The 26,109-nt window shown below is 39.8% G+C and overlaps 2 protein-coding genes across 2 annotated transcripts in view; both read right to left on the bottom strand.

The window, feature by feature from the left end:
- The window catches only part of LOC117807432 (phospholipid-transporting ATPase ABCA1-like), a 255,352-nt gene extending 244,424 nt beyond the window's left edge, over window positions 1-10,928 (bottom strand). The window contains 5 exon segments of the mRNA XM_034676741.1: window positions 9,049-9,103; window positions 9,235-9,278; window positions 10,011-10,169; window positions 10,549-10,699; window positions 10,819-10,928. The gene's annotated coding sequence lies outside the window, so the exon portion shown is untranslated.
- An 11,295-nt stretch (window positions 10,929-22,223) lies between these two features.
- The window catches only part of LOC117807151 (adhesion G protein-coupled receptor L3-like), a 309,664-nt gene continuing 305,778 nt past the window's right edge, over window positions 22,224-26,109 (bottom strand). Inside the window, exon 24 of the mRNA XM_034676232.1 lies at window positions 22,224-24,897. Within this exon, the coding sequence (XP_034532123.1) occupies window positions 23,948-24,897 (950 nt within the window). The 3' untranslated portion in view covers window positions 22,224-23,947. The remainder of the gene's footprint in view (window positions 24,898-26,109) is intronic.

Below are 26,109 nucleotides of genomic sequence, written 5' to 3' on the forward strand. Positions count from 1 at the left end.
GAGGCTGGCAAGTATAACAGAAAGTAATCCCCATGTGGCAACAAAGTTTTATCCCCATATTGAAAGCTTTGCCAACACAACGCTACAGCTTCAAGAACATGTTTTGGTTTTGCTGTTGTTCTGGAGACTTAATATCATGGTTTCTTTCCTTTCTATTTTTTTGCTCTTAATGTGTTATGATTTTTAATATTTAAAACTTTTTATTTTTGTATTTTATGTTTGTATTACACATTGTTTATGAAATACTTTATAACTTTGTTTAGAAAAGGGCTATATAAAGACAGGTTATTATTTATTTTGGTTAGTTTCCTCAACCATTTCCACCACAGAATAACCTAACCTTTACATTATGACATTTTAATTCAATTGAAAAAAATCATTACAAATTCAACCTCTGTGGAGGATGTGCAGCCTCTCAGTTTATAACCTCGTTATCCATGCAGTGGTCTGAGTTCACAGGGATTCTTTGATAATGAGGTGCTACGCTGATTGGCTGCCTGAAAGTTGTCTAAAGACAAATGCAGAGATGGAAAAACACCCAAACAAACATGGCCAGACACTTTTGTAACTGAAGCATGCCCATCAATCAAAATGTTCTCATACTTCGGGAACACATCTGTTGTTATCTGTCAGCTAATGGACACTTGTAAAACTTTGGAATACATTTTCAGCAGGGCAAATGTACACAAACAGTTAATATGGTACACTGGTTTCCTTTTACACTCAGCAGGTCAAAGTGGAACTGAAAACATCTGCATGAATAATTGAAAGTCAAAATCCAAAATTCTGGATAAATCCAGAATAATCACATCCCTGAAATATGGATCGAAATGCTACTCGTCAAAAAAAGGAGGAAAATGTCTATACTTATGTATATGGCAGATCACAGACATATGATTATGGGCTTGCTGAACATCAGGTTCCTGATACTGTGTTTAATAGGTGCTTGTGGGGTGCATGTAAGCCCATGGTTCCAGCCACTCGCAAAGACAAGTTGAGCTAAGGTAAGTCAGAGACCCTGAGTCTCTTTTGCTACATTAAAAGGTAAAAAATTGCCAATACTTTGAGACTGTTCAAGTCCACATGCTTTAAAACAATCCACTGGTCATAGGTCATCAAATACTGACAATTAAAGTCTCTTCGGCATCTCTTAAAAGATACCAACAATATATTTGTACCCTTTGCAGACACAGAGCAGAGGAGAGAGACATGATGTCATCTAGTTTGTGTATTCTACTAGTGTTGACTGTGAGTTCAAAACCACTCCGTCTTCACCACACACTTCAAGATTATTATTGATGCAGAGGAAATTTTATAATTTGTGTCCACATATCACTTCAGGAAATTGTATTTGGTATTTCATTCATATTTCTTTGATTGGATAAAAAAATCTTACCAGCTCTGGGCGACAAAGAGCTCATTTGTTGTTGCTGTTGTATTGAAACAGGTATGCATATAATGTGATTTTTACTGTTTTTTTACTGGTCAAAAAACGGTGATTGGTTGGTGTTTTCCCAGGTTTACTCCGGCTGTAGATAGCAGCTTTTCTTCGCTCTTTTTTAGGAACACATTATGTATTAATTGCCATCAGGTCATAAAGATCATTTTAACCAGTATAACAAAAAGTGTATCTAAATCTGACTACCAACCCCAGCTTTAAGTTTGGACTTGCCTTTAAGTGATCCAGATTTTGAGTTGACTTTACTCTAGGCACCTTGGATTTCAAAAAGCAGGAGCCTATTATCCCAGACAAAATATGCATGTATTTCATATGGAAATGTAATGTACACCTTAAAGGCACTATGTCCATGGCTTTAAAAGGAGAAAAAACATGGAGATCTGCTCCACTCCAAATGTCAAGTTGATACTGAAAGAAGACTGCATTGAATAAGAAAACAAGCTCTAGAAAGCATCCATCTGCCAGCAGAAATGTCAGAGGACCAAATTAGCCTCTAATTTCATTTCCAGTACAAACAATCAGAAAATGCATTCAAATGCACAAGTTAATCAATCTACTTACGGTTTAGGTGGCCTGTAGGGAAGCACACTTAATTGACACTATTTGTGCAGGAATACTAAATAAGCAATGGCATAGATTGCCTTTAAAGCTCTCTTAGTGGGACATGCATAATTATGGAAACACAGACACAGATGCTCTGGGTGATATGATGGCATCAGAAGGCTCACTTAATTTAATGCAGGCACATCATTTGTCCTGTGGGAGCTCTATCCTAATACAGGAGCTTATTGCAGATTTAGTTAGATACTAATTTCAGTCATCGCTCACATAAAGGACACTGCCATGGCTGCTCCTGACTGGGATGTATAGGACACTTATGAAGGTTTTATATTTGATTTGCTCCCAAGAGGGGCGGAGGACAACCTGCCTGAAAGAGAAATTATTAGATGTTTATATTTAGATGTTCTTTATATAAGCCTGCCTTTTCTTTATGCAGTCTTGTCCATAAGGGATCACAGACATTACCAGAAAAGAAAACACTGCAATACGGCTATCTAGGAAGATGTACGTTTCCCATTAAAAAGGAACAAAAACATCTCAAAAGCAGCCAACATGAGTATATATTCTGCTGTATTTCCCTCTTATATATGATAATACCTGGAGAGGCTGAAGAACACTTTCTACTCGGTCAGTCGTTTGTTGCCTTAAATTGCTCCCAAGACAAGGCTATGTGGTTCACTCTTGTACGATGTACTCCAAAGGGTTCGTTGTCAAAGGCATAGGAGACTTGTCTTGCTTAGTCCCTATGGGGGAAGAGAATACCACAACTGTCCATAGTATCAGATAGAAACGAATTGCTGCACTATAGGGCTGGAATGGGTCTTGGTAAGCTGGGTAAGCTCTGGGGTCATTACTTTAAGTTAGATGGAAGAAAGGGGATTTTGACTGAAACTCATACCTCAGGAGACGACGTAAGGTCACGGCCAATGCACAGATGTCACAGAAACATGGCACTATTTATAACAATGACTGCTTAACAACAGTACTATATAAGCTTTATCTGACTGGAGGAACTTTTCAATAGTTCAAGGAAGAGTTGGAGAGACATACTGTATTTTCGTCGTGCAGGAACTAGGAAAGATTGGAGGTCCTGGAACCCTGTTCAAAGGGAATTTTCAAGTCACTACTTCAGAGAAGTAAGCCCCCCAAGCACAAGAGGAACTTTGAGTTTTATTGTTAAATATTAAAAGTGACTGGCCTGGGGGCAAGTGAAGGTTCATTGGGACGATGGAGGTTGTATGTGAAGCATTGGGTTCTGTTCTCTCCCATTGCCATACTTTGCAAGCTACCTAAAAACTGGACCAAGACTAAAAAATTGTCATGGTTCAAACTGGAAAAAGCAACATACAAACAGAATGCTGATCAGTGAAATGTGGTCCTTCAGAAACAACAGTATGATGTATTCAGTCCTCTTTATCTGACTTTCTGATTTGAGAACATAGAAAAGGCCACATACTCAAAAAACTAAAAATACTAGGTGCATTTCGACCAAGAGTTCCAAGGTTCCTGTGCCCCCATTGTTGTGTGCATTTCGACCGCGGGCTGAAGTCCGGGGTAGATTGTGCAAATCAGCCCAGTGATGTATGGAGAAAGAAAAAAGTAAATGCACTACACCAACAGACCAGTAGAGGGCAGTAAAACAAAGAGGAATGCCATTCATCACAGATGACACCATAGAAGCAGACGGACAGGCAGGTATCATTATGAGCAACACAACAGTTAGTCTGTTAGCTTGGAAGAGACTCAGCTGTTTAGATCATGCTATATTTCATCACAGATGGATTCACTGAATCAACACGTGAGAGGAGATAAGCGCGAGTATCAAAGACGTCGTAACACTGCTTTAAAATCATTTTAACTCAAAAAGCTGTGGGAGTGATCAGCCGGTGTTTTGGTTTAAACAGCAACCCTGTTAACTGCCAACTTTCCGCAGAATGTGTCCCTCATAAACTTCTTTAGATGATCATTAAATAGTTATCTGATGAGGATATTTTGAAACCTTAATAAAAAAACTAAATGCATTCCAGAGAACTCCCTCTGTGTTTCAACAGCTGTGTTAACTCCACAAACACTGACACCTTCTGAAGGTCTCAAGTTTACAGGGTCACTTTTAAAGCCGTAACACCGGGAGAGACACATTCGTGGTGGGTTTAGAGAAGACTACTGTTAAAAGTAGCTGTTAAAAAGTACACACACATACAAAAAAGATAGAGCAAATAAAAACAAAGTGAAGAAAGAGAAATCATATGAATCACAGATGTGTGTCATTGTATTGTGGAAGGCAGGTAGAATTTAAACACTGCCAATCAGACACGTTCGGCATTGCAGGCCTTGCCCCCCCGAAAGTCCCGGTTCCTTTGAAAAGTACCACACCCTAAAGCAGGGGCTTTTCAGGGGGGTGATTAACTACCCCTGAACTAAATTTAGACCCTGGTTCTTCCAGTCAAAACGCACGTAGTTCAGGGGTAAAGTTCCTGCGGTCGAAAAACGCCTACTGTTGACAAAAAAGGACTAACAAGGATCCTAAAAAAATCACTTGCCAATGACGTCATTGAGCATCAGGAAGAATGATTAAAGAAAATAAAGCCCCAAGAAACACTTTGAGAACCACATCATTTCCGAAAATGTCTGCTAAGCACTAAGCAGCCAGCGCTGTTATCAATACACTTCAGCTGGGATGAGGGGGGACTTGTGTGGCAACCTGCTGTTTATTTGAATCAGCCGTTCCTCAAACCTGACAAGTGGCTAGAGCTTCTGATTTCTATGCGTGAAAAATACAAACACAGCATGAAAACTGTCACTGCCAGTGTGCTCACTCGCTTCTGAGCATACTTTACCAGTACTGTCAAACAGGATAGGTGTGACCTGACAAGCTAACGGACCACAAACACAGGAAAGCTGTTAGTGTGAACCAGGGAGCTGGGGGAAAGGAAATGCTTGCTCGTTGCAAAGTCCTAACAGAACATACAAATACAGGGAAGGACTTACTGCTTAAAAACACAGGGATATAGTGCAGTGAGGCCACAATTAACTCTTCATAAGCAAAGGCCTTCGTTTCTAAAAGCTCCAGTTCTGTGATCACTACTTGAGGAAACTTTCATTATTGCACATATCATTTCATTAGAATCGTTTCAATCACCTTGAAAAGGGAACAACATTTTTCAGCTCAAAAGCAGCTCTGAACTAGAACTACACTCAAATCTCAACAAGACAGCAGCATTACTTTGAGGTACAGAGTGTAGAAATGGGAATATTCAGTGATGAATCGCAGTCAGATTCTATATTGAAACCATAGACTGTATAAAATATGGACGTAGTATCCGTGACGTCACCCAGCTGTTCCTGAAACACTGTTTTGAAGCCAATCGACGGTAGCAGCCATATTGGAAATACGGAACTAAACCAGGCATAGTGTGACGTAAAGAGGCGGAGTTTGAGCCTCCTAGCCAACAGCTATGGGTTTCCAACTGGGAATCAAGTGAGTCATGGCCTTATTTGGGCAAAAACTTGTAATCTTAATATCTTCTGAACTGTCGCGTTAGAAAGAAATTCACCCCGTACAGTGTGTGCCGATAGAGAAATTAGCTTCGTAGACCCAAGCCATTTTTTGAACCAGGCTGTAAACATGATTATTAATGCTGCAAAGATCGTCTTTTTTGAATCGGGGTCTATGTGGTTTCCAGTCCTTCTGCAGCCAGCCTCAAGCGGATTCTCGATGTATTGCAGTTTACACTTCTGCATGAGCTTCAAGAGGTTGCCGCTAGATTGAAAAGCTCCCCTCCTCAAGAAGGATAACCGCTGTTAGATACAAAAAAATATTTCTAAGTTTACAAAAACAAACATATTTTTATATTCATGTGATTATACCATAGTTTAAACATACTTGTGAATATCATATTTTATTTCCACTAAGTCTGCTCTGCTAAATGCTGCTAGATACACATTGCACTTTTAATCAGATGGAATGAACACAAGAGATTAAGGATTTGAGCTGTTAAAATGGAGTTATACTAAATAAGAATGAAAACATATACAAACCTAAAAAGTCTTGTGAAAATGTATGAATAAAAAAATCATATTACAAATATGAAATAAAAAATAAATAGTAAAATCAAACTACAGTTTGATACCCATCTATATCTTATATATTACTTTAAGCTAAAGTGTATTATTGCAGCATACAGTATTGTGTTTGGTGTATAGGCTCCGAACCTCATTACTCTTCGCAGATTTATATGCATAATTTGAGGAGTAATGAGACAGGACTGACCTCCCTTGGAGCCCACAGGTGGATGCTGGGGAGCAGGTGGGTTTTAAAGTTTGCACGCAGCACTGGAGCAGGGCAGAGGCACAGACAGGAAGACTTGCAGCTTAAATAGACCACCAACTGAGAGGATGTTGATTTGGTAGGAATAGGTGCAGCTCCAGTTGTCTGACTGAACTAGCTTGCAGGAGGCACTCCATTTGTGACTTTACAGTCGTCTTAAAGACGGACCACACTGTCTTCTGAATCATCTACCCGTCGCAGACTACATTTCTTTGTTAGTTAAAGCACTGGAACAAAGTCTCAGGAGTCCTGCAGGAGGTCGAAATGTCCACTAACTTCCAATTCAGAGCTTCTCAAGCCCTCAGATGTCCCCAGAATTGTTCACAGTATATCAGTGACTATACTTTGAATTTGTTAACTCAAACAGTTATTGCTTGTTCTAATTAGCACTTGTGTGATTTGTCATTTGGATGTTCATTTCTATAAATTTTGCTGGATGAATTTATTCAGGTCAATTTGAATGTGTGCATGTTAAGATAGGTACGTGTATGTGGGTATGTATTGTTATGTGTACATGTGTATGGTAGGTTTACCTGTATATATGTAAATGAGGATGATTGTGAGTGACAATGTATGGCTGATGTGTGCATGTTCCATCCTGTGTAGGACTGCTTTCCTAACATCATTCTGTGTGTCGGAAGGGGCCCAACCTCGAGGTGACGCTGTTCTTTTGTATTTGTAAATTGCCTGTTATTCTGAAACTGTGGCAAGACCCAAGAAGAATAACTAATATCAGACTATCCCAAAAGTTAGTAAAGGTTGATAGCGTTCTCACTGCAAATAAAAGCCACTCCAGGGTTTGATTGGAAGTGAGCTGGGATCACCTCCTCTAAGTGATCTTGGCTCAGTTGTTTTGCATCTACGTAGTTGCGTTGCTGTGTTCACACACGTCTAAACGGCCTGGGCCAAGGAGAGAAAGAACCCCTGTTTCAGAACTTTTCAAAATGAGTTATGTGTGAGAGCCCCCTTAAATCCAGGCCTGGATTCTGTCTGTTGAATATGGATTTACACTTGAGTAATTGACTTTGCCAAGGCCAAAACTGAGGCAGACGGTTAATAAATATCTGTTGAATTGCTGACACAAATCACTGCTTTGTCAGAGGACACTGTGCTTCTGGCTGTGTACAATAGATAGGGCCTACCCTATTCAACATGAAGGTATACAAGACAACAGCAAGCAATCACAGCGTATCCTTTGGCTGTCTCATGTGTCAAGTTCCCATGTCTCTGCTGTTCAGTGCATCTTCAACCTATACTCTTAGTCATCTTCAAATCAACATCAATGTCAGTTTTCCACCTTTGTCGTGAGAATAGCTTTTATATATAGTATAAACGGTTTACAGCTGCAGCTACCTACAATGATTCATCTAGATAACAGCATGCCCGGTTCAGAAATGTATAGTCTCTCTCCCAAAATATAGTATTTCATCCAGGATAACTGCCATTAAGTGTGACATTTACACAAGCAGACCTTCAGAATAAAAATCAACTACATTAAAAAAAGGCTTTTCCTCCCTCTCCATCTGTCTGACAGTTCAATTTCCCGTGCAGAGCTTTAATTTGGAGCATCCTCTCTATACTTTATCTGGAATTTAGATCTTGCAAGGTCACCCAGGCGTACAGAAGAAAGGGCCATTGTGCTGATATTCATCTGCAATGTGATTTCTTATTTTACCCCTGTGCCACGGTGAGCCCAGAGCAGAACAAAGCTTATTTGTAGGGCGGTCACTTATATCTGGATTCTCTTAAAACAGCCAGTGGGCATTTAGTTTGACAGGTGCTGCTCAGAGCTGACAGAGTGGTTACACAGAACACTTACAAGAAACATGTTTAGTAACTAAAGGCCAGAAAAACCCTCCCGATGGACCTCTTCTTATCCACTGAGGTGATGGCAGAGGTGTGCACGGACGATTGAAAGGGCAAATTTATCAAACTAAACACTCTGACAGCACTTGAATGCAAAAACACAAGAGTGCAGAAGGCACAGAAGCAACATAACGAAGACAAAACAATCTGTTTAGCTTCATCAAACCAAAGAAGCTGGAAAACATGCAGCTGCCTATGCTGCGCACACCTGCACATGAGCATGCATGCTCACACACACACTAAAGGAACCAGAACTAGTGCTTTATTGATTGAGGAATGCGCTTAAAGTAATTGCCTAGGGTCAATCTAGCCAGATAAACTGTTTTCTTGCTTCATTAAAGGAAACCACAACTTCTCCCTCGGTCATTAAATGTGAGTTATTGACTCCTGGTCCCATGACATTTTGATACAAAAGCAAAGTCCCACAGATTTTAGATAAACCGATTGTGTGCACTGCCCTTTGTCTTGTAAAAAAAATTACTTTATCAGACCTACTGCCATTTGGTTCTGCCACCGAGGCTCTATAAATGCATTTACTTCCAAACAAGACGGATAGATACGACTCACAGCTTGATATCTGCCCTGTAATGAGAGTAAACTGCATGTTTGGAGTATTTTTGTGGGAAACTGTCGATTTTCTTCAGAGTTCCTTCCCCTGCCTTAATTGCCCTTTAATCTAGATAAACACATCATGAAATATCAAATCATTTTATCCATGATGCGGATCAAATGATGTTTCTGGAAACAACTGATTCAAGCACTTAAATACAAATAATCTCACTGTGTTGACACTTGAGTCTGATCAGTCGCAGTGTCAATCATGTCCTGGTTATACCTTTGAGATGGACGGCTGAACACGAGCAAGTCCGTCAGGTCTCAAGTTGAATTTCCTGAGAAAGAGAATTGAAATCAATGATGATCTGAAGGTATGAGGAACATATTTAACAATTTAAAGCATTCTGAAATGTGATGATATATGTTCAGTAATAATGTAAAGGACATTAGTGCAGGTAGAACTTACCTGCGCCTGGCCATCATGGAGACTGGACAGTGCTGAGTAGTGACCTGTCAACAATATAAAGGAAAGAAAAAGTCCTTCAGTTTGCATGTGTTAGGAAACATGTTAAGCGTGCTCCAGATCTTCAAGGGACGCCAAATGACATCATATCCAAAAAGAAATCCCAAATAATGATCACCTTCTCACAGACCCATTAGATCAGGGGTTCTCAAAGTGTGGGTCGGGACCCCCTGGGGGGTTGTGAGACACAAATGGGGAGTTGTGGGATGTCTTCCAGAATGTTTTTTTTTCCTTTTAAGTTATCTAAAAATAGTACATTTTAACCATTATAGTAAAAAATATCAACAAAAATAGTAACTAAAAGAGGTGCTGGTGGCCTAGCGATCTAAGCGCCCCACATACAGAGGCTGCAGTCCTCGTTGCAGGGTTCGCTGGATCGATTTCCGGCCGCAACCATTTCCTGCATGCCCCCGCTCTCTCCCCGCATTTCCTGTCTCTCTTCAGCTGTCCTATCACATAAAGCCCAAAAATATTGCTTTAAAAAAATAAATATAGAATAAAAATAGTAGCTAAACTTGAAATAAAAACTTGAAAATAGAAAATGTGATAAGTTTTCTGCCTCTCTTTTTGCCAGATGACTCCTAAATGTAGGCTTAGTGAACAGTAGCAGCTTGGATGATGCTAGATTTAAGTTGACCTTCGACCTTTCAGATACAAAATGTCATCACTTCATGTACTTGTCCGGACAGGCCATTTTCTGAATGTTGAAACTGACTGACCTTTTTTTTTCCTTGAGTCCAAGAGTGATATTGAGCAAAATTTGAAGTTATCCTCTGTGGGTGTTTCTGAGAGTGTGTTCACAAGAGTAGGATAGACGTTGAGACTCTCCAACAGTAGACGGGCATCTTGCCTTGCAAAGCTTGTCTTTACCTAAGAGGCTTTACAAATGACACACTATTTGGATGTGATAAACTAATTAAATCCTTTTGATTATTCTCAAACATGGGGAAACAATAGTGTGGGAGGAAAATATGGAGAGCTGTTCTTGCAGTTATTGGTAAGAAATGTGTTAGTCACAGTCAAGGTTAATTGGTTGGAAAAATAATGGTTTGTTTCAATCGGAGGCAAATATTGTGTTAAGATAAAAAAATGTGCTTAAGTTTAAAAAATGTGCTCATTAGTGGTAATTCAGCTTTGCAGTTTTTTTCAAGAATAATAAAGAGCCATGCTGTTCTATTACGTTCAATGAAACTACTTAAATGAAGTGACCAAATACTCCAACACCTGATAGTATTCAACTTTAGAGAGACTTTTTACCTTCACATATCATTCTGATCATGTTCTGCTTTAGTTTCTCTTGACTTTGCCGCTGCATTCAGCTGCTCCACATTGGTTTGAATCTTTAAAAACTTGAAACTTGACCTGCTTGGTCAATGTCAGCAGCAAGGCGGAGAGCTTATAAAAGCAGCTGTGAACCCACAATGACAGCAAGAAATTATAGTAAATGTGACACAAAGGAGGGAAATACAGTCATCTTAAGTTTCTTCCATCTTCTATCAATTGCACCAAAAGTTTTTGCCTTCTCACCAAGCTGCTTGGTTATTGTCCGGTAGCCCATCCAAGCCTTTTGCAGGTTTACAATTTTGTCCCTGGTGACCTTAGACAGCTCTTTGGTCTTGCCCATGGTGGAGAGGTTGGAGTCTGACTGATTGAGTGTGTTGCAGGTGTCTTTTATGCAGGTAACGAGTTCAAACAGGTGCAATTAATACAGGTAATGAGGGGAGAATAGGAGGGCTTCTTAAAGACCAACTAACAGGTCTGTGAGAGCCAGAATTTCTGCTGGTTTGTAGGTAATCAAATACTTATTTCATGCAATAAAATGCAAATTAATTATTTAATAATCATACATGTGATTTTCTGGATTTTTTTTCAGATTCTGTCTCTCACAGTTGAAGTGTGCCTACAGACCTCTCCATTCTTTATAAGTGGGAAAACTTGCTAAATCTGCAGTGTATCAAATACTTATTATCCACACTGTAACTGAAAAAACAATATCTCCATACTGAAAATGTATGGTTGAATCTGCCTCAGATCAGCTCTGCTGGCTTGCATTGAAAGCTGTTCAGCTTAACCAGCATCTCAAGCATGGATTTTACTATGCATTACTGACCCTACACCATCATGACGTAAGGGGGACACTAGCGGGGCCAAGTTCCAATCAGAAAGGAAATAGTGTTGTAGACGCTAGGATTTTTCTAATGCATCACTTGAATGTGAACTACATGTTAAAAGCTGTCAGGGTTTTATTAGATGTATGACAACTCTTTTAAAACAGGGTCAACACTGGGGCCGCCCCCTTCAAGTCCATTATCAAGAACAATAGGCAAGAATACTATGAATCAGGTCACATTTTCTAGTCCGATCTCTGCCCTTCTTTTCTTCATAGTAAAGCAAAAACAACATGGCAGGGTGTAAACTTCACAAACCCAGATTCAAATTGACATTCTAATATAATTAGTCAAGTCTTTTACTAGGAGCTGGACTTCCTGCAGAGGTATTCTCCTCACCAAAACAATAAGGGGGTCACATAGCCAGATTCTGACTCTGTCTGAGAAAGACAGTAAAAAGGGACTCCCACACTGGCAGGAATGGGAGGAATTATGATCCTCTTCAGCATAATATGCACAAGTGAATCCACAGCGTGCAAGCATGATCAATGATCTGAATTACAATCTCCCAGGAGTTGATCAGGATGAAGTTCAGACATTTGAGCAAATTGAGTGACAGGAGGGAAGGGGAGGACTCTGCTGCTTGTGCTGGCTTTATAGATGGAAAAAAAACATTTAAAACAGATGTCCTTTCGGGGCGCTGGTGGCCTAGCGGTCTAAGTGCCCCATTTACAGAGGCTACAGCCCTTGTTGCAGAGGTCACTGGTTCGACTCCTGGCCACGACCATTTGCTGCATATCTTCCCCCTCTCTCTGATCCCCACATGTCCTTATTCTCTTCAGCTATCTTATCAAACAAAGGCAAAAAAGGTCCCCAAAAAATAAAATAAAATAAATAAATAATAAAAAACAGCCGTCCTTTCTTTGTTAAAAGATGTTGTGTTGTAGCATAGACTCTCCTCTAAGCGACAGAGACTAAAACCGTGAAATGTTTAGACAGCTCCATAGCCGTACATGTCTGGAAACATTATTCAATGATTTTATCTACATGGATCTATCTCCCTCTCTATCTCACTAAGTGCAACAGGTTGGCATTGACGCACTGTCGCACAGTGCAGGATCAAACCAAAAAATGAATTAACATTCAAATTTCAATGTAGTTTGTTTAGCTACACCGTCAGTGTGTTTGTGTGTTTTCTTGCTGGTATGTGAAGGTTATCAGACATACATGGCTATAAGAGCTCTATAGGACACGGCCAGAATTATTGGCCTACAAACAAACAAATAAAATTGTACCATAAACTCTGGATGGACCCCTACTAATGTTTTGATTTGATGTCAAAGACAGAGAGAAGACAAGCAAACATGTCGGATCACAGGAAGCACAATTATGGTAAAAAGATCAATTCATTGTAAAAAAAAAAAAAAAGTCAGACTTAATAAAGCAGCATGGAATTTGCACCACTTGACTCAGTGTGTTGTCTCAGAATACCATGGATTGAAATTAAGCCAATTAAGACTGCAGAAGAAGAGCCGGGCAATTAGTGATTTAGATGCTTTGTTTAAAGCCTGAAATCAAACCATTTAATCATCGCACAAATCCTCAGACTCTCAGATACACTCATTTAATATGTGGCACGCAGAATGTCTACTCCTGAGATACAAGTGAAAAATGAGCCCTGTTTGTATTCAGCCAACTTAATAAAATGGAAAGCAGGTTTAACACAATAAGGCCTTTAATATGAGAATATGATACCTTTCATTTTGAAAGTTATAATCCTACATAAATTGAACGTCTAGTTCCCAGAGGGCAACTCTGCCTCTCCATGAAATCCAAGACTCAGCCAGGCGGCTGCTCAGCGACCCAATTACAAAAACATGGCACTTTACAAGTTCATCACTTACATCTAACTGTGTACCGCTATGAGCTAGCATAAAAACCCAGTGTTGGTATTAGCATCCAGCCATATCCGGCCCCTGCCATGAAAGCAGATGTGTACACATTAGTGAGAGCATCCCTTTAGGAGATCTCATTAAATTGCTGGATCACAGCAGCGTCCAATCAACAGTATCCACAGAGGATCCAGACAAATATATTTTTATTATCTTAGCGGGGGTTGCATGTAGAGCTGATTTTCTGGTTTTACCCTGCAATTAACAGAGCAACGGGAAGCCTTATCTTGGTTCTCAATAGCATATTTTGAAGGTACACTGATTAGAATCAAGCGAGGTCAAGGGATTAATGGATCAGTGAGCTCATTAGACCACACACAGGGATCTTCCCAACCAACATCTAGAAAGTGAACACTTTCCTTTTACACTTTCAATCCAACAAGTTATCAGAAAGAGAAATAATCGCAGTTTGAACATGTAAAGAAAATACAAGATACCGTCTGTATGTGTTTGAAGGATTTGAGATGCTGGTGGTGCATCTGGGACCAGCGCACCTACCCTGCCGTGACACTATCGCCAGAGTCAATCTACAATATGCTGATTCTATCATAATAAAGAAAATTGGCTCAATCCCAGAGGAGAGGGGCCTTAATAGAAAATAATTCTGCCCTTGAAACACTCTAGGCCTGGCTTTGATTAGATGATGCTATCTTTGTTTAGACTTGAGCATCTGGGGCAGGACCATGTGTTCATATATTTAATTAAAATACCATTGCCTGCACTGACAAAGGGTACTTATCTCATCAGAGTGTTCACCCTGGATTTTTGCTCTTAATTCAAAAGATTATCTTTGGTGATTGGCCATAGAGGTGGAAAGGATGGGGGCACCGGTGAGTATGGAATCTATTGGCTTGTCAGACTACTGGCTCGTCTGCTGTCCACCTTGACTGGGAGCCAGATATCATCACTGCGTGCCATCTGGCTCGAGGACAAGACTATTTTACCTCTATCGCCGCATTTTTATCATTCATCGAGAGGTGTGTGAGAGCATAATTAGAGTGTCATTACGGTTGTCACAACCTTGCAACCACAAAATTTGTATTGCTGACCCACCAGAAATAACCTCTGGATGCCTCTACAACAAGCCTCTGCTGCTTACATGCTTCAGTAACACACTATTGTGGGATTCAAGCTGAAATATTCTGTGTTCGAATTAATTAACACCCCATCACTGACTTTAACTCTCCCTGTCCCATTAAAGTTACTAATCAGAGACCTCTCTGGAGTCCCTGAGCTCCCATGTCTCATAGGTTCCTCTGAGTCGCCTCTGTAGAGGTCCTGCTGCTTTGTACGTTCTAGACTCCATCTGATACGGATGTGCTGGACTCCAGCGGCAACAGCTACTACTACAACTACTTGTCTCATCACTATCATCACTCTCTCTCCCTCTCTTATTCTCCTCTATCCCTCTTTCCAACCCCAACTATGAGGCAGATGGCTGTCTAACATGAGTCTGGTTCTGCTCTAAGTTTTTGCCTGTTAAAAGTACGTTTTTCCTCACCGCTGTAACTAGCTAAATACTGCGAGGTGCAATGCTCATGGTGGATTAAGATGAGATAAGTCATAATATGAGTGTATATCCTGTCTTGGTGTTGGGTCTCTTTTTTTTTTTTAAGTTATATTTTTGGGCCTTTTTGCCTTTATTTTATAGGACAGCTGAAGAGAGACAGGAAATGTGGGGAGCAGAGAGCGGGGGAAGGCATGCAGGAAATGGTCGACCAGCCAGGAACTGAGCCGGCGACCCCTGCGACGAGGACTGCAGCCTCTGTACGTAGGGTGCTTAGACCGCTCCGCCACCAGCGCCCCAGTGTTGGGTCTCTGTTAATAATTTAACATAGAGTATGGTCAAGACCTGCTATGTTTGTAAAAGTGACTTGAGAAATAAAGATTGATTGATTGATTGATTGATTGATTGATTGATTGATTGATTGATTGATTGATTGATTGATTGATTGATTGATTGATTGATTGATTGATTGAATGATTGATTGATTGATTGAATGATTGAATTAATTATAAATGATCATCAATAAACAGTCAGAGAACAAATCACTAGTAGCAGTGATAAATATTAGAGTAGTGGTTGTTTTCTACCAAACAACTGATATATCCTTAGGACATCATTAACTGTATTTGGTTGATAAAATATTTATATCCATGTTTTTAATTCAGTGACTTTTAACACAAATTACTTTTTTCCATCATATACTGTACATAATTAGTGGATGCAGCCACTGTGATGATGCTTATTAGCCCTTTTTACAATGCAAGTTCATTTCAATGCCATACAAAGCTCTACAATTATCATGCCCTATTACTTCTATATGGAGCTCGCAACAGCAGGTGTCTCAGTGTGACTTCACAGAGTTAAAGCATTGCATAGCACAAGAGGTAGAAACACAGCAGGAGCTTCCCATGCATACTCAGATGTGCACGATAACAATATGCGTATTTAGCCTACTAAATTATTAAATACCATCCTCTCATCAGTAACAAATGACTAGTAATTTTATTACGATAGGCCCGAAAATGCATGTCATGTGTTGTATCGATGGGGCTGCAGTTGTGAGCTACAGGCATCAAACAATGATGTTCCACTATCAAAGCACAGATGACAGATGGCATCTCGAAGTGCGGTGCAGTTTGGCAGTACTCTGATCTAAAACAGGGGTTCACAAAGTGGGGGTGGGGAAACCCTGGGGGGTCCTGAGACACAAATGGGGGGTTTCAAAACCTTGAAAATAGAAAATTAAACGAGTTTTCTGCCTTTCTTTTTGCCAGATGACTCCTAAGTTTAGGGTTAGTGAACAGTTAATTATCAAAAGCATTAGTAGCAGTAGGTTAATTCATAGCAGCACAGGAACCACAGCCACATGCTCATATAGGTAGGCGGTTTTTCTGCAGACCATCTAATGGATATAAATTTGTTTGTAGGCTTTGTCTGGATAAACTCACATATCACCACTGGAACAGGAGCAATGAGTAACCAGCACAGGTATTTAGTGGGGATGTAAATTTTAAGTTGTGAACGATCATTGGAAATGTTAATGATCATTAACAATTAATCATTTTTAAAAAAGGTAGCCTTTTTCCATGTCAAAAATAATGCCAAATGCCTTTTCCCCCAAAATCTAATTTTCCTTATGGACACAATGTATATAACTGACAGTATTGAATAGCTACGGATCATCTTGAGGTGTACAAAATGTGAAACACGCTGAATATTAACATGTTGAGCAGGCTCATAACATAACCTCTGTGGACACACAGACATATTAAGTGAAGGCTCATTCTACAACAAGTGGATTTACTGCAACAAGAGAACCAAAGAAACATATTGCAGACTCACAGTGTCTAGTTTTTTGCCTACTTGTTCTTATTGAGAAAAATAAGCATGTGTAAGTGGTCAGGTGTCAGTCGGGAGGGCAACCGGGTTATCCTTAAGAGAGGCCATTTACTCATTAAGAAAAATGTGTTTTCACTATTACAGAATTTACAGAATATGGATGATGACCAAATATGCCAACAAATGCTGGAAAGACTTTTTAAAGTCAAAATATATAATCCATGCAAAGTATATTATGTAAGAATAACTATCTATGATCCAATTCAAGGTCAAATGTTAGCATGCTGCAACATCTCAGCTCATGTCCACACTGGCTGTAAACAAGATTACAGCTGAACTGACTCGAGAGCTTTTAGTCCACTGAGACCATACTTAAGAGTTATGTAACAGGTGAACTACATCATACTGCAGCAGTCTGTCTGGTTATGTACTGTACAGCACACTCCATCCTGTGACCTGCAGTAACACACTAATTCCCTGGACAGCCATTACTGCTTCCCCGGCTAGCAACACTCCTTCTCCTGTGGCCTCTGCGCTGAAAATTATCCTCCAAATTAACTCACTGAGGATTTTTGCCCAATGTCACGTCAACTGCTTGCCTGTGACACGAGGGGAGCGCGTTTGCTGCTCCCGGGTGGGAAAGTGTTGTGATACTGTCAGGCATTAAAGGGTACGAGGGCTTTTACTGCTTATCCCTTCTGTCATAAAACAAGGCCGTGATGGGGCATGATGAAGTGTATTTATGAGGGACCAAAAGTGACAAGAGGAACAGTGAGGGGCTGGAGATACAGAGTGTGCATGAGGGGCATGCAGGAGAATTTGTAAATATAATATACAAGCAATTCATGGGGGAAAAAAAAGGGCTAGATTGGGAAGACAAAATTGCAGAAAATTAATAAACAACACTGTTCAGTGCGAAAATTATAACTACAGGGGTGTTAGGGGGCTTTAACAGCAGTATTTCACACTCCCTGTTCCCATTTTAAGACGAAAATGGTGCCTTTCTAAGAGAAGCAAAATATGTTTTAATATTTTGCATTTTTTTAGTCCCCTATGTAAGTGAAATGTTGGTTTTGTGCTGTAAAAGTTGCCTTTTGTTGTCCAGTTGATGAGAGTGGCTTGTAATCCATCATTGTCTTTTGTGGTTACGTCACAGGCTCCGAGGAAACCCTCCAGAAAGTTTGCTAACTAACCATTTAAGCTAGCGCTAGCAATCTTTCAACAACACTCTCCCATAGGGCTGGGTGATAATTCGATAATGATAATTATTGTGATATAAAATTTCTCAATATAAATATAACAAATGTTTGATAAAAATGTTATATTTTTAACCTGTAATTACACCCACTGGAAAGGGAGGGGACTCTTCTATGTTTTAAACACTAGTTGCCACCCAACATTAAATGGAAGAAAAGGGACTACATTGAACAGCCAATCGTGTCGCAGGGTAAGTGGTAGGCGGGCTTAAAGACCTTTGTGCGGAATGTCAACACAGCTAAAAGGGGCAAAGGCGATGGGTGAAGTAACGCAAAACCGACCAGCCCAAAACAGAGTCATTGGTATAACACTGTGCTGATTCGCAGTTAACTATTAACTTGATGCACTTAATTGAATACACTTTTAGGATGTATGTAATAAATCTGATTATTCAAATTATCTCAACCTGAGAAAAATAAGAATATACAAATTAAAACTTGACAAAAATCTCATCTTACATTAAAGACCTGCTTCCTGTTAGCACCGTCAGAAATTATGGATTCAAGAAGTTTATCAGATAACTAAATCCAGATTCAATCTATATTTAAATGAAATAATAAATGGAATTTTATTGTGATATTATCGATATAGACTGATAGGAAAAAATTGTCGTGATAACATCTTTTGTAATATTGCCCAGCTCTACTCTTCCGTTCCATTTATGAAGTAGTCGGATGCGTTTCACCCGAGTTCACTCTTTAGAAGCAACAAGGTTTGATAAACAAAGCCTGAAAGGAAAACTTTATTTTTTTTCTTTATTGTTATTTAAACGTAGCATAAACTGACTTAAAAAGCTGCCAAACTCAAGCAGAGCCGTGCAGCACTTGAAATGACTTCACTGCCTTGCAACATTCAGGCTACACATGGCCCATAATGCAACATTTTTCAGTATAAAAGTCTCACGAGAGTTGGCTGTAAGCCGTAACCTTTGATAATGTTTAAACCGTTTAGAAAATACACTTTTAAAGGTTGAGTTTGATTGCAAAAAATATCAAGGGACAAAGTCATGACTTAAAATGATATAAATACCATTCAACACTGAAATAACTTGCATCATAGTCCGTTTTCTTTACCTCTATCCTTACATGATACATTAAATGGCAATTTCATTATCTGGGATTGGTTATATTCCATCTTTGTGTTCTGTGTATGTAAACAACTAGCTTTATTTGTTCTAAACTTTTTAAAAAGTAACCTAACATAATGCTATTTGCCAGACAAAAAACACTGTATTTACACTGCCCGAATGTGAAAACATAAATGCATGAGGTCAGTGATGTATTAGTGTGCAATGTTGTACAGCTTTAATATCTCAGGTAATAAAAAACATGGCCCAAAGTCTCCACAGTTCAGCTCCCAAAAGCGGCAACATTGTCACCCCCCCCCCCAAATCACTATTATTTGGAAAGAACACAAACAGACATATATTTTCTGTTGTGTGCTATAGCTGTCAAGTTGTCCTAGTTCACAAAGCTGGAGATGGCATTGATTCACCTTTCATCTGGAATTCTGCCAACCATTTGGACATTGATTTTTTACCATGGGGGGCAAGATATGAAGCTTACCCTTTTCGTATCACATCTGAGTTGTTGTTGTTGCAGGTGTGTCTTTGACCACTTCCTCTCGTTCACTCACATGTAGTTTGGGCACACCATGCAGACACGCACATACCTCAATCTATAAGTGTAGATGACAGAGCACAGGTTCCCAATATTGTCTCCTTAAGCAGACAGCTCACAAATGGACACTTGCCCTTATCTGTGCATTCGCAGTGTCTCTGGTCTATTTTACATCCTGTCCTGAACAGCTTAAATGATTTCCCATGTAATTGGATGTCACCACACAAGGCAAGTAAATGGTGTAAACTAGTGTTAAACTTGGAAAAGATAAGATTGATCCACAAAGGTCACAGAATATGATTGAAAACAGTGATTTGTGTTCTGTATACACCACTGAAAACATCGCATTGCTGTATTTTTTACCCGAAAATGTCATCAGATGAGCTTAACATTTAGTAATTACAGAGATAGAGTACAAAAATAAATACATAGATATATATTCAGTCACATGGGCACCTAGATCTTTTTAAACTGTATCTTTTGTATTTCATGTGTTTTAATGAAATGTATCTAATGGATTAAATAGATTTTTTTTAAGTAGTAAAAAATCAGTAATAAAGCTAACCATGTGTTTGATTGTACAACTGAATCTCTACCGGTATCTTTCAAGAGTTGTAGTAAAAATAAGTCTGAGCCTAAATAATGCATATTGATTGTTTCTTTTGGAAAGTGCTCTACTTTGAGAGCCCTAAGCACATGTCAACACTTACTTTGTAGCTGTGAAGGTAAGCAGAAAACCTGTAGCAATTAAGGCCTTCAGTCCAAAGTCTGATAGAAATCAATATCCTTTTATGCTAGTTAGAAAGTGTACAAGCTTGGGTAAACAGAGTGAATAAAAGGATACCCTCTGACTTCAAATATAATACACTGACTGCAATCTGTATCTTTTTATGCGCCAGTAAACATCTGCACAGCATTAGAAGTATCTAAAGCCAATGGGAAGTGAGATGCAGTAGCTTTTTGTGCAACGCCAGCATGTTTCTGGGCAGCGTCCGGGGCCCGCGGTGGCTTATGAGCTTGCATAACATCTCATTAATAAAGAGGATGGGGGCCAGAGTCACATCTTCAGCACATTTCATGGACTCGCTTGGGTTCGCAAATGCCAGTCAAAGTGATGCAGTGGTGACGGCCGGTGCTCTTTCTGTCCACCCAAGTCATTTCTCTGAGTGAAGATTGGTGCTGCAGCACACGGGACAGAGAGAACACAGGGTCTTAGCTCTACACGCAAGACTCAGGCTGTAATAAGAGAAGGCAAATATTTTGATTGTTTTTACGATGACTCAGACATCAATCATAACACCAGCTTTGTGAAATATGGGCATTGGTACAACAGAGAGAAGCACAGACAATATGAATAACTTAGACATCCCAGGAGTTATTTAAAGCAAAAACAAAACAATACTGAAGTTTTCTGGTTCATGTGGATGTTAAATTGAAGTTTAAAAAGGTTACCTGTTAACCCCTGAATATGCTTGGGTGCTTTTCATTTTGTAATTTCCGGTGTAAGACATTAATTTAAGCATTTTTCTCCAATAAAAAAACAATAGATTTACCTGCAAAAAAAGCTCAAAAAACAGTTGACTGTTTTTATAACATGACTTGGTGATCTAACTGCACTGTTTCACTCTACCAATGGTGACATTAGCTTAAGCCAATTCCTAGCTAACAGCAATATAAGCTAGCAAATGGCTAAGTGCCAATCTTAGATGTTATGACTAATGATTTATCTAATGTGCAGTTTTATCTTGAGTTGCAAATTGATCTAGGTGCCAGAGTGGACTAAACTATAAAATATCCTCACCTTAGCTATCAGGCACTGCATCCAAATTCTAAGTTGGCTGAAGAAATGATTAGTATTATTATTTTGTTGGCCTGAAATGCTGGTAATTAGCTGAGTCTAGGCTAACCGTTCAATGGCTGCTGCCTAGCATGGGTGACAGATAGCATCTCCAAGCAGAGTGTGGTTAGGCAGAACTTTGTTATAGATAATGACGATAAAGTAACTGGCATATAACCGCTGAACTGGAGCAATGCAGGCATGTGCATGTTAACCCGCAAGGAGGATGTAAGGCTGGTGGTGCTAGCTCTGCTATTTTTAGCAAAACTCACTAAAATTTAACATTGTTTACCCATAGACCCTGGGATCTTCTTTAGCTGTTAAATAAATCATGCTCAATTTTGATGGTTACCTGAAAGTTTTCTTACCTATGAAGTTGGAATATAAATTTCAGTTTGAAAACAAGGACAATTTGTAACTTCGGACTATCTGTACTTAATGCATATATGTAAAACTGATCTATTGGAAACTCTTTATGTGAGCAACTTGATTAACACACCATTTTAATATTATACAAGCATTTGAGCTTCCCACCTTGATAGAGACATAAATATGCAACACAAATATGACCAATTGTTAATAATATGCCAAATTAAATTATGATTATGACCAACCCAGATTTTTTATTTTGTTTGTGCAACTGAATGTAACAAATAAAAGTTTTATTAAAAAGTGTCTTGGTCGGCATACTCACATATCTTCTTGTCTTCTCCCATAGTGGCGAATGATCCTGATGACTCATGTCTCCTGCTCAGCTAATCACACCCAGGTAAAACACTCTGTCTGTAAAGAACTCATTGGTTGCACCAGCAATGATATTGAAATATTTATTACAGCTTATGAAATCACTGCTTCTATTGTAAAGCAGACCAGAGCATACAGAGCACATCCACTGTTGCTGGGCCAAAATTTATTTGGCACTAAGACGGACAGAGGGCTAATGAGGGATATTAACTTATAATTAACCAAAAAAAAAAAGAACATTTTATCATTTGAAGGTCCTTCGCTGTAATCCATATAAAAGTGTTCCAAAACCCAGACAAAACACCAGAACTGTATTTGTATCTAAGTGATAATCTTAATCAGGAATTTATTTGTTGGCAAACAAGTTTCACTGTTACAACAAATAATCGTTATCATGAGGTCATTCAACTCGGGAATCATTACAAAAAAATGAATAAATAAGAAGCCATAATAAAAACGTATTGGTGCAACTAAACTTACGCCCATCCTGTTTTATTTCGGTTTAATAAAACAAATAAATAAATATTTTTTCTCCCAGAGGACGAAAAGAAAACCACTTCGAGTTTTTCTCACTCCAAAAGCTTTCTCTTTAATAAGTAAAACATCTTTCTTTTTTGTACAAGCGCCGAGTGCTCATCAATGTTCAATTTGTTCTCTGTCTGTGAAGCACAAGCCAAGAGAAATGCAGAATACTTTTGAACCTGTCTAAGGGATACTTCCAGTTATTCTGTCTCCACTGTGATCTGCAAATCTGTGGTCTGCCATCTACACTGTAAAAAAAAGGGAAAAACAAATCAACCTGAAACAGAAAAACACTTAAAAACAAAGCTGAGTATGATGCACAAAAATGTCTGCACATTATGTGTTTTGTTGTGATATTTTTTGTGTTATTTTGTTTCTATTCAGGTGGTTCTTGAAAAGTGATAAAAGAGGAAATCAGAAAATAATAACAGACTGGTACCAGAAACCCAGAAAGGCCAGCACAACAGAACAAAATTTCTCCTAACCACTACATTTACAGAGACAAAGGGTTTGCTCGGAACAAAAAAAGCATACTATAATGTGCAATGCTAGTTATCTGTACAATTACATAGAAATATCTCATAGTTCTCTTATTAGTTTTTTTTCTCCCTCTTTTGACAACTGTTATTACAGCAAAATGAAAGAAAATAAAGAACAGCTATGCTTGAAAGCATACGATCAATAATTCCTTCATGGTAATTGTTCAAAATGTGTTTTTTTTTTTTGTCTTTTTTCATTGAAGGGACACTTCAGCAAACAAAATGTGCTGCAACTCACCAAAGAGGAAGAAAATCTTTCAAAAAGTCAATATAGATACAGAAGTATAATAAAATAGTCCTTTTTTAAATCTCCCATTCACTCTGGTGCAGTCTACAGTTTAGACTTGTATAATTTTGGGGCTACGCAGTTCCTTTTCGACTGTCAGGCTATATCTCTGTGACCTAGAAATCCTGTGTGGGTAATTGTCTCTTTTCACACGGAGACAAAACACGCCAAACCACACGGGGTTTGTGAGGAAGGGGGGGGGAACACAACATCAACAGATTCCCATAATGTCTAACCAAATATAGTCACATTTTAGCCCCCTGTATGTTGCAATCAATATCCTGTTTGCAAGAGTACAGTTATTTGCGTCTTCGCCGTAGTTTTTCGGGACACAGAGTAAAAAGAAAGGCTATCACTGCCAACGACTGATGGAAAAAGGGGGACACGAAGGAGAAAGAGGAATACAGTAATAAGAGGGACACTGGAGGAGTGTGTGGGTGTTGGGCCTATAGGCTGGTGACCAGGTGTGACGGCTCTGGGTGAGCCTCTTCCGGAGATAGATCCTCTTTGTTTGGTGGAACGATGAAGCCATCACTGCTGCCCCGACCTAGATGGTAGTAGGAGTGCAGCTGATGGAGGTGGTTGCCCGATCCTAAATTGGGCATGCTCTTGTAGTAAACGTCGTCCGAGCTGGCCTCTGGGCTCTTTGTGTCGCCCCCGTCTTTGGAACTGTCGGCGGCTTCCGCGGACACATCAGGAAGGCCGGATAGCATGGGCATGCTGGTGTAGAGCGAGTCTCTCTGGTGGTTGTGGACGGGCGACGAGTGTTCGTCCTCAGTGTGCTCGTTGGTGAGTAAGGGGAAGAAGCTCTCACTGTTCTCCTGGGGGATCCTCCGTCTAGAGGAAGAGGAGGTGGTCGCGGACGTGAAGGGGTGGTGGGGCAGTGGTAGAGGTGGTGGCACTGACTGGTGGAGGTGATTGTGAAGGTTGTCCACCGCCGGCAGAGACGGAGGCGGTCTTTGAGGCAACAGTGGGGCATTGGACTCCTCGCGGATTAACTCCAGGCCAAGCCCTTCATCGTGGTGTGGCCCAAAGGCAGAGTGCTCATCCAGGCTCAGCGCCACATTCATACCCAACCCCATCCCCAAGCCCATCCCGTAGCCACTGTCCTTGCCGCCGTTGCTGACGTTGTTGACCAGCTTGTTCATCAGGTTCCGGTTCTGCTCGGCCGAGCGCTCGTGGGAGTTGTTAAGGTAGGAGGGGATGTAGTTGGAGGTGAGCTCTTTCAGGATCTTCTTCTCCAGGGTGGTCTCTTTGTGGTTGTAGCCCCGGTCGATAATCTGGACGCAGTCACTCATGTACTCGGCGCTGGCGATGCTGTAGCTGTTGCCATGGTTACCATTCAGTGGTAGAGTATCCATGACACTTGTATCCCGGGCATTGTTCAGGATTCCCTCTGGAATGACACACATGGATTGGGTTGGGGGGTAGAGTGGGCGAATGAGAAGGGTGAAATCTGATGGGATGTAATTATCACAGCTAAATGTCAGCCATCTTTTTTCCACAAACACAAATTACACCCATCAAACACTGTAGCCCTTTTATCCTGAAATATGTCCCGACCCTAAAGCACTCTCAGCACATAATGACATCCACAATTCTATAAAGTGCACTCTGTAGAAATTTAAAACCGACTGGCCAAACCGTACTGAAAATTTAGATCCACACTTACCTTGTTACAAAAGAACATTCTCTAAAACATGATTGTACTTCTCATTCGATTTCTCTATGGCAGTGATGAAAACACTGAAATATGTGCGACACACAAACAGCAAAACAGTACAGCACAGACACACAGAGCCATGCATTACACCCAAGCAAAGACAAAATTAGCCATGCATGCAACACCAACACAAACCAGAACAACAGCTGTAAAAATTGAAACCCCTGCCATATTGTCCCATTTGAGCGTTTAATTTGAACATTGCTAAACTGGAAAATATAATTTATTGATGTCTGCTTTGTCTTTCTGAATCTCTAAACATGAATTAGTCAAGATATCCCTGTTCAGACTTTCTGTTCTCTCTCTAGCATGGACATAGAGATTTTTTATATTTCATGAGTCCACGCTATCAATACCAAAGCAAATGTTCAAACTATCTAGGGCAAGGCCATCTACACTGTCTGATCTGTTCAAATTTTACAAGACACATTTCTTAGACCCTCAAGGAGTGTGTTACATTGATCAAAGTGGGTGGTGAAGTAATAAGTGCATGCAGAAAGGCACCGGTGTTCAATATTCACCGAAAAAAACTACAGATCAATTTTTATTGACGGCTTCATGAAATGTTGAGGTGAGTCTAAATGTTGATTGTAATTGGATTAGCTTCGTCGGAGTGTGATAACAAATGAGCCGATGGATGTTTGCCTGTGAGAAGCAGCAACCGCCTGAAGTCTTTTTTTTAAATCAAGTAGTGCAGACTACGACGAGCAGTGGATGTGATTTAAACTGATTTTTAAAGCTCCTTTTTGAAATGGTGAAGGCCTTTGTCATAAAAGAACGCTATGACTTCCAAAGGGAATGAGCTTTCTCTTTCATTACCCCTTTGTCAGCACTGAAGTGAAAAGAAAAGTAAAGCCAAAGTCAATTACATTTGATAAGCAATGT

The sequence above is a fragment of the Notolabrus celidotus genome, chromosome 23 (genome assembly GCF_009762535.1).
Source record: "Notolabrus celidotus isolate fNotCel1 chromosome 23, fNotCel1.pri, whole genome shotgun sequence".
NCBI lineage: Eukaryota > Metazoa > Chordata > Actinopteri > Labriformes > Labridae > Notolabrus > Notolabrus celidotus.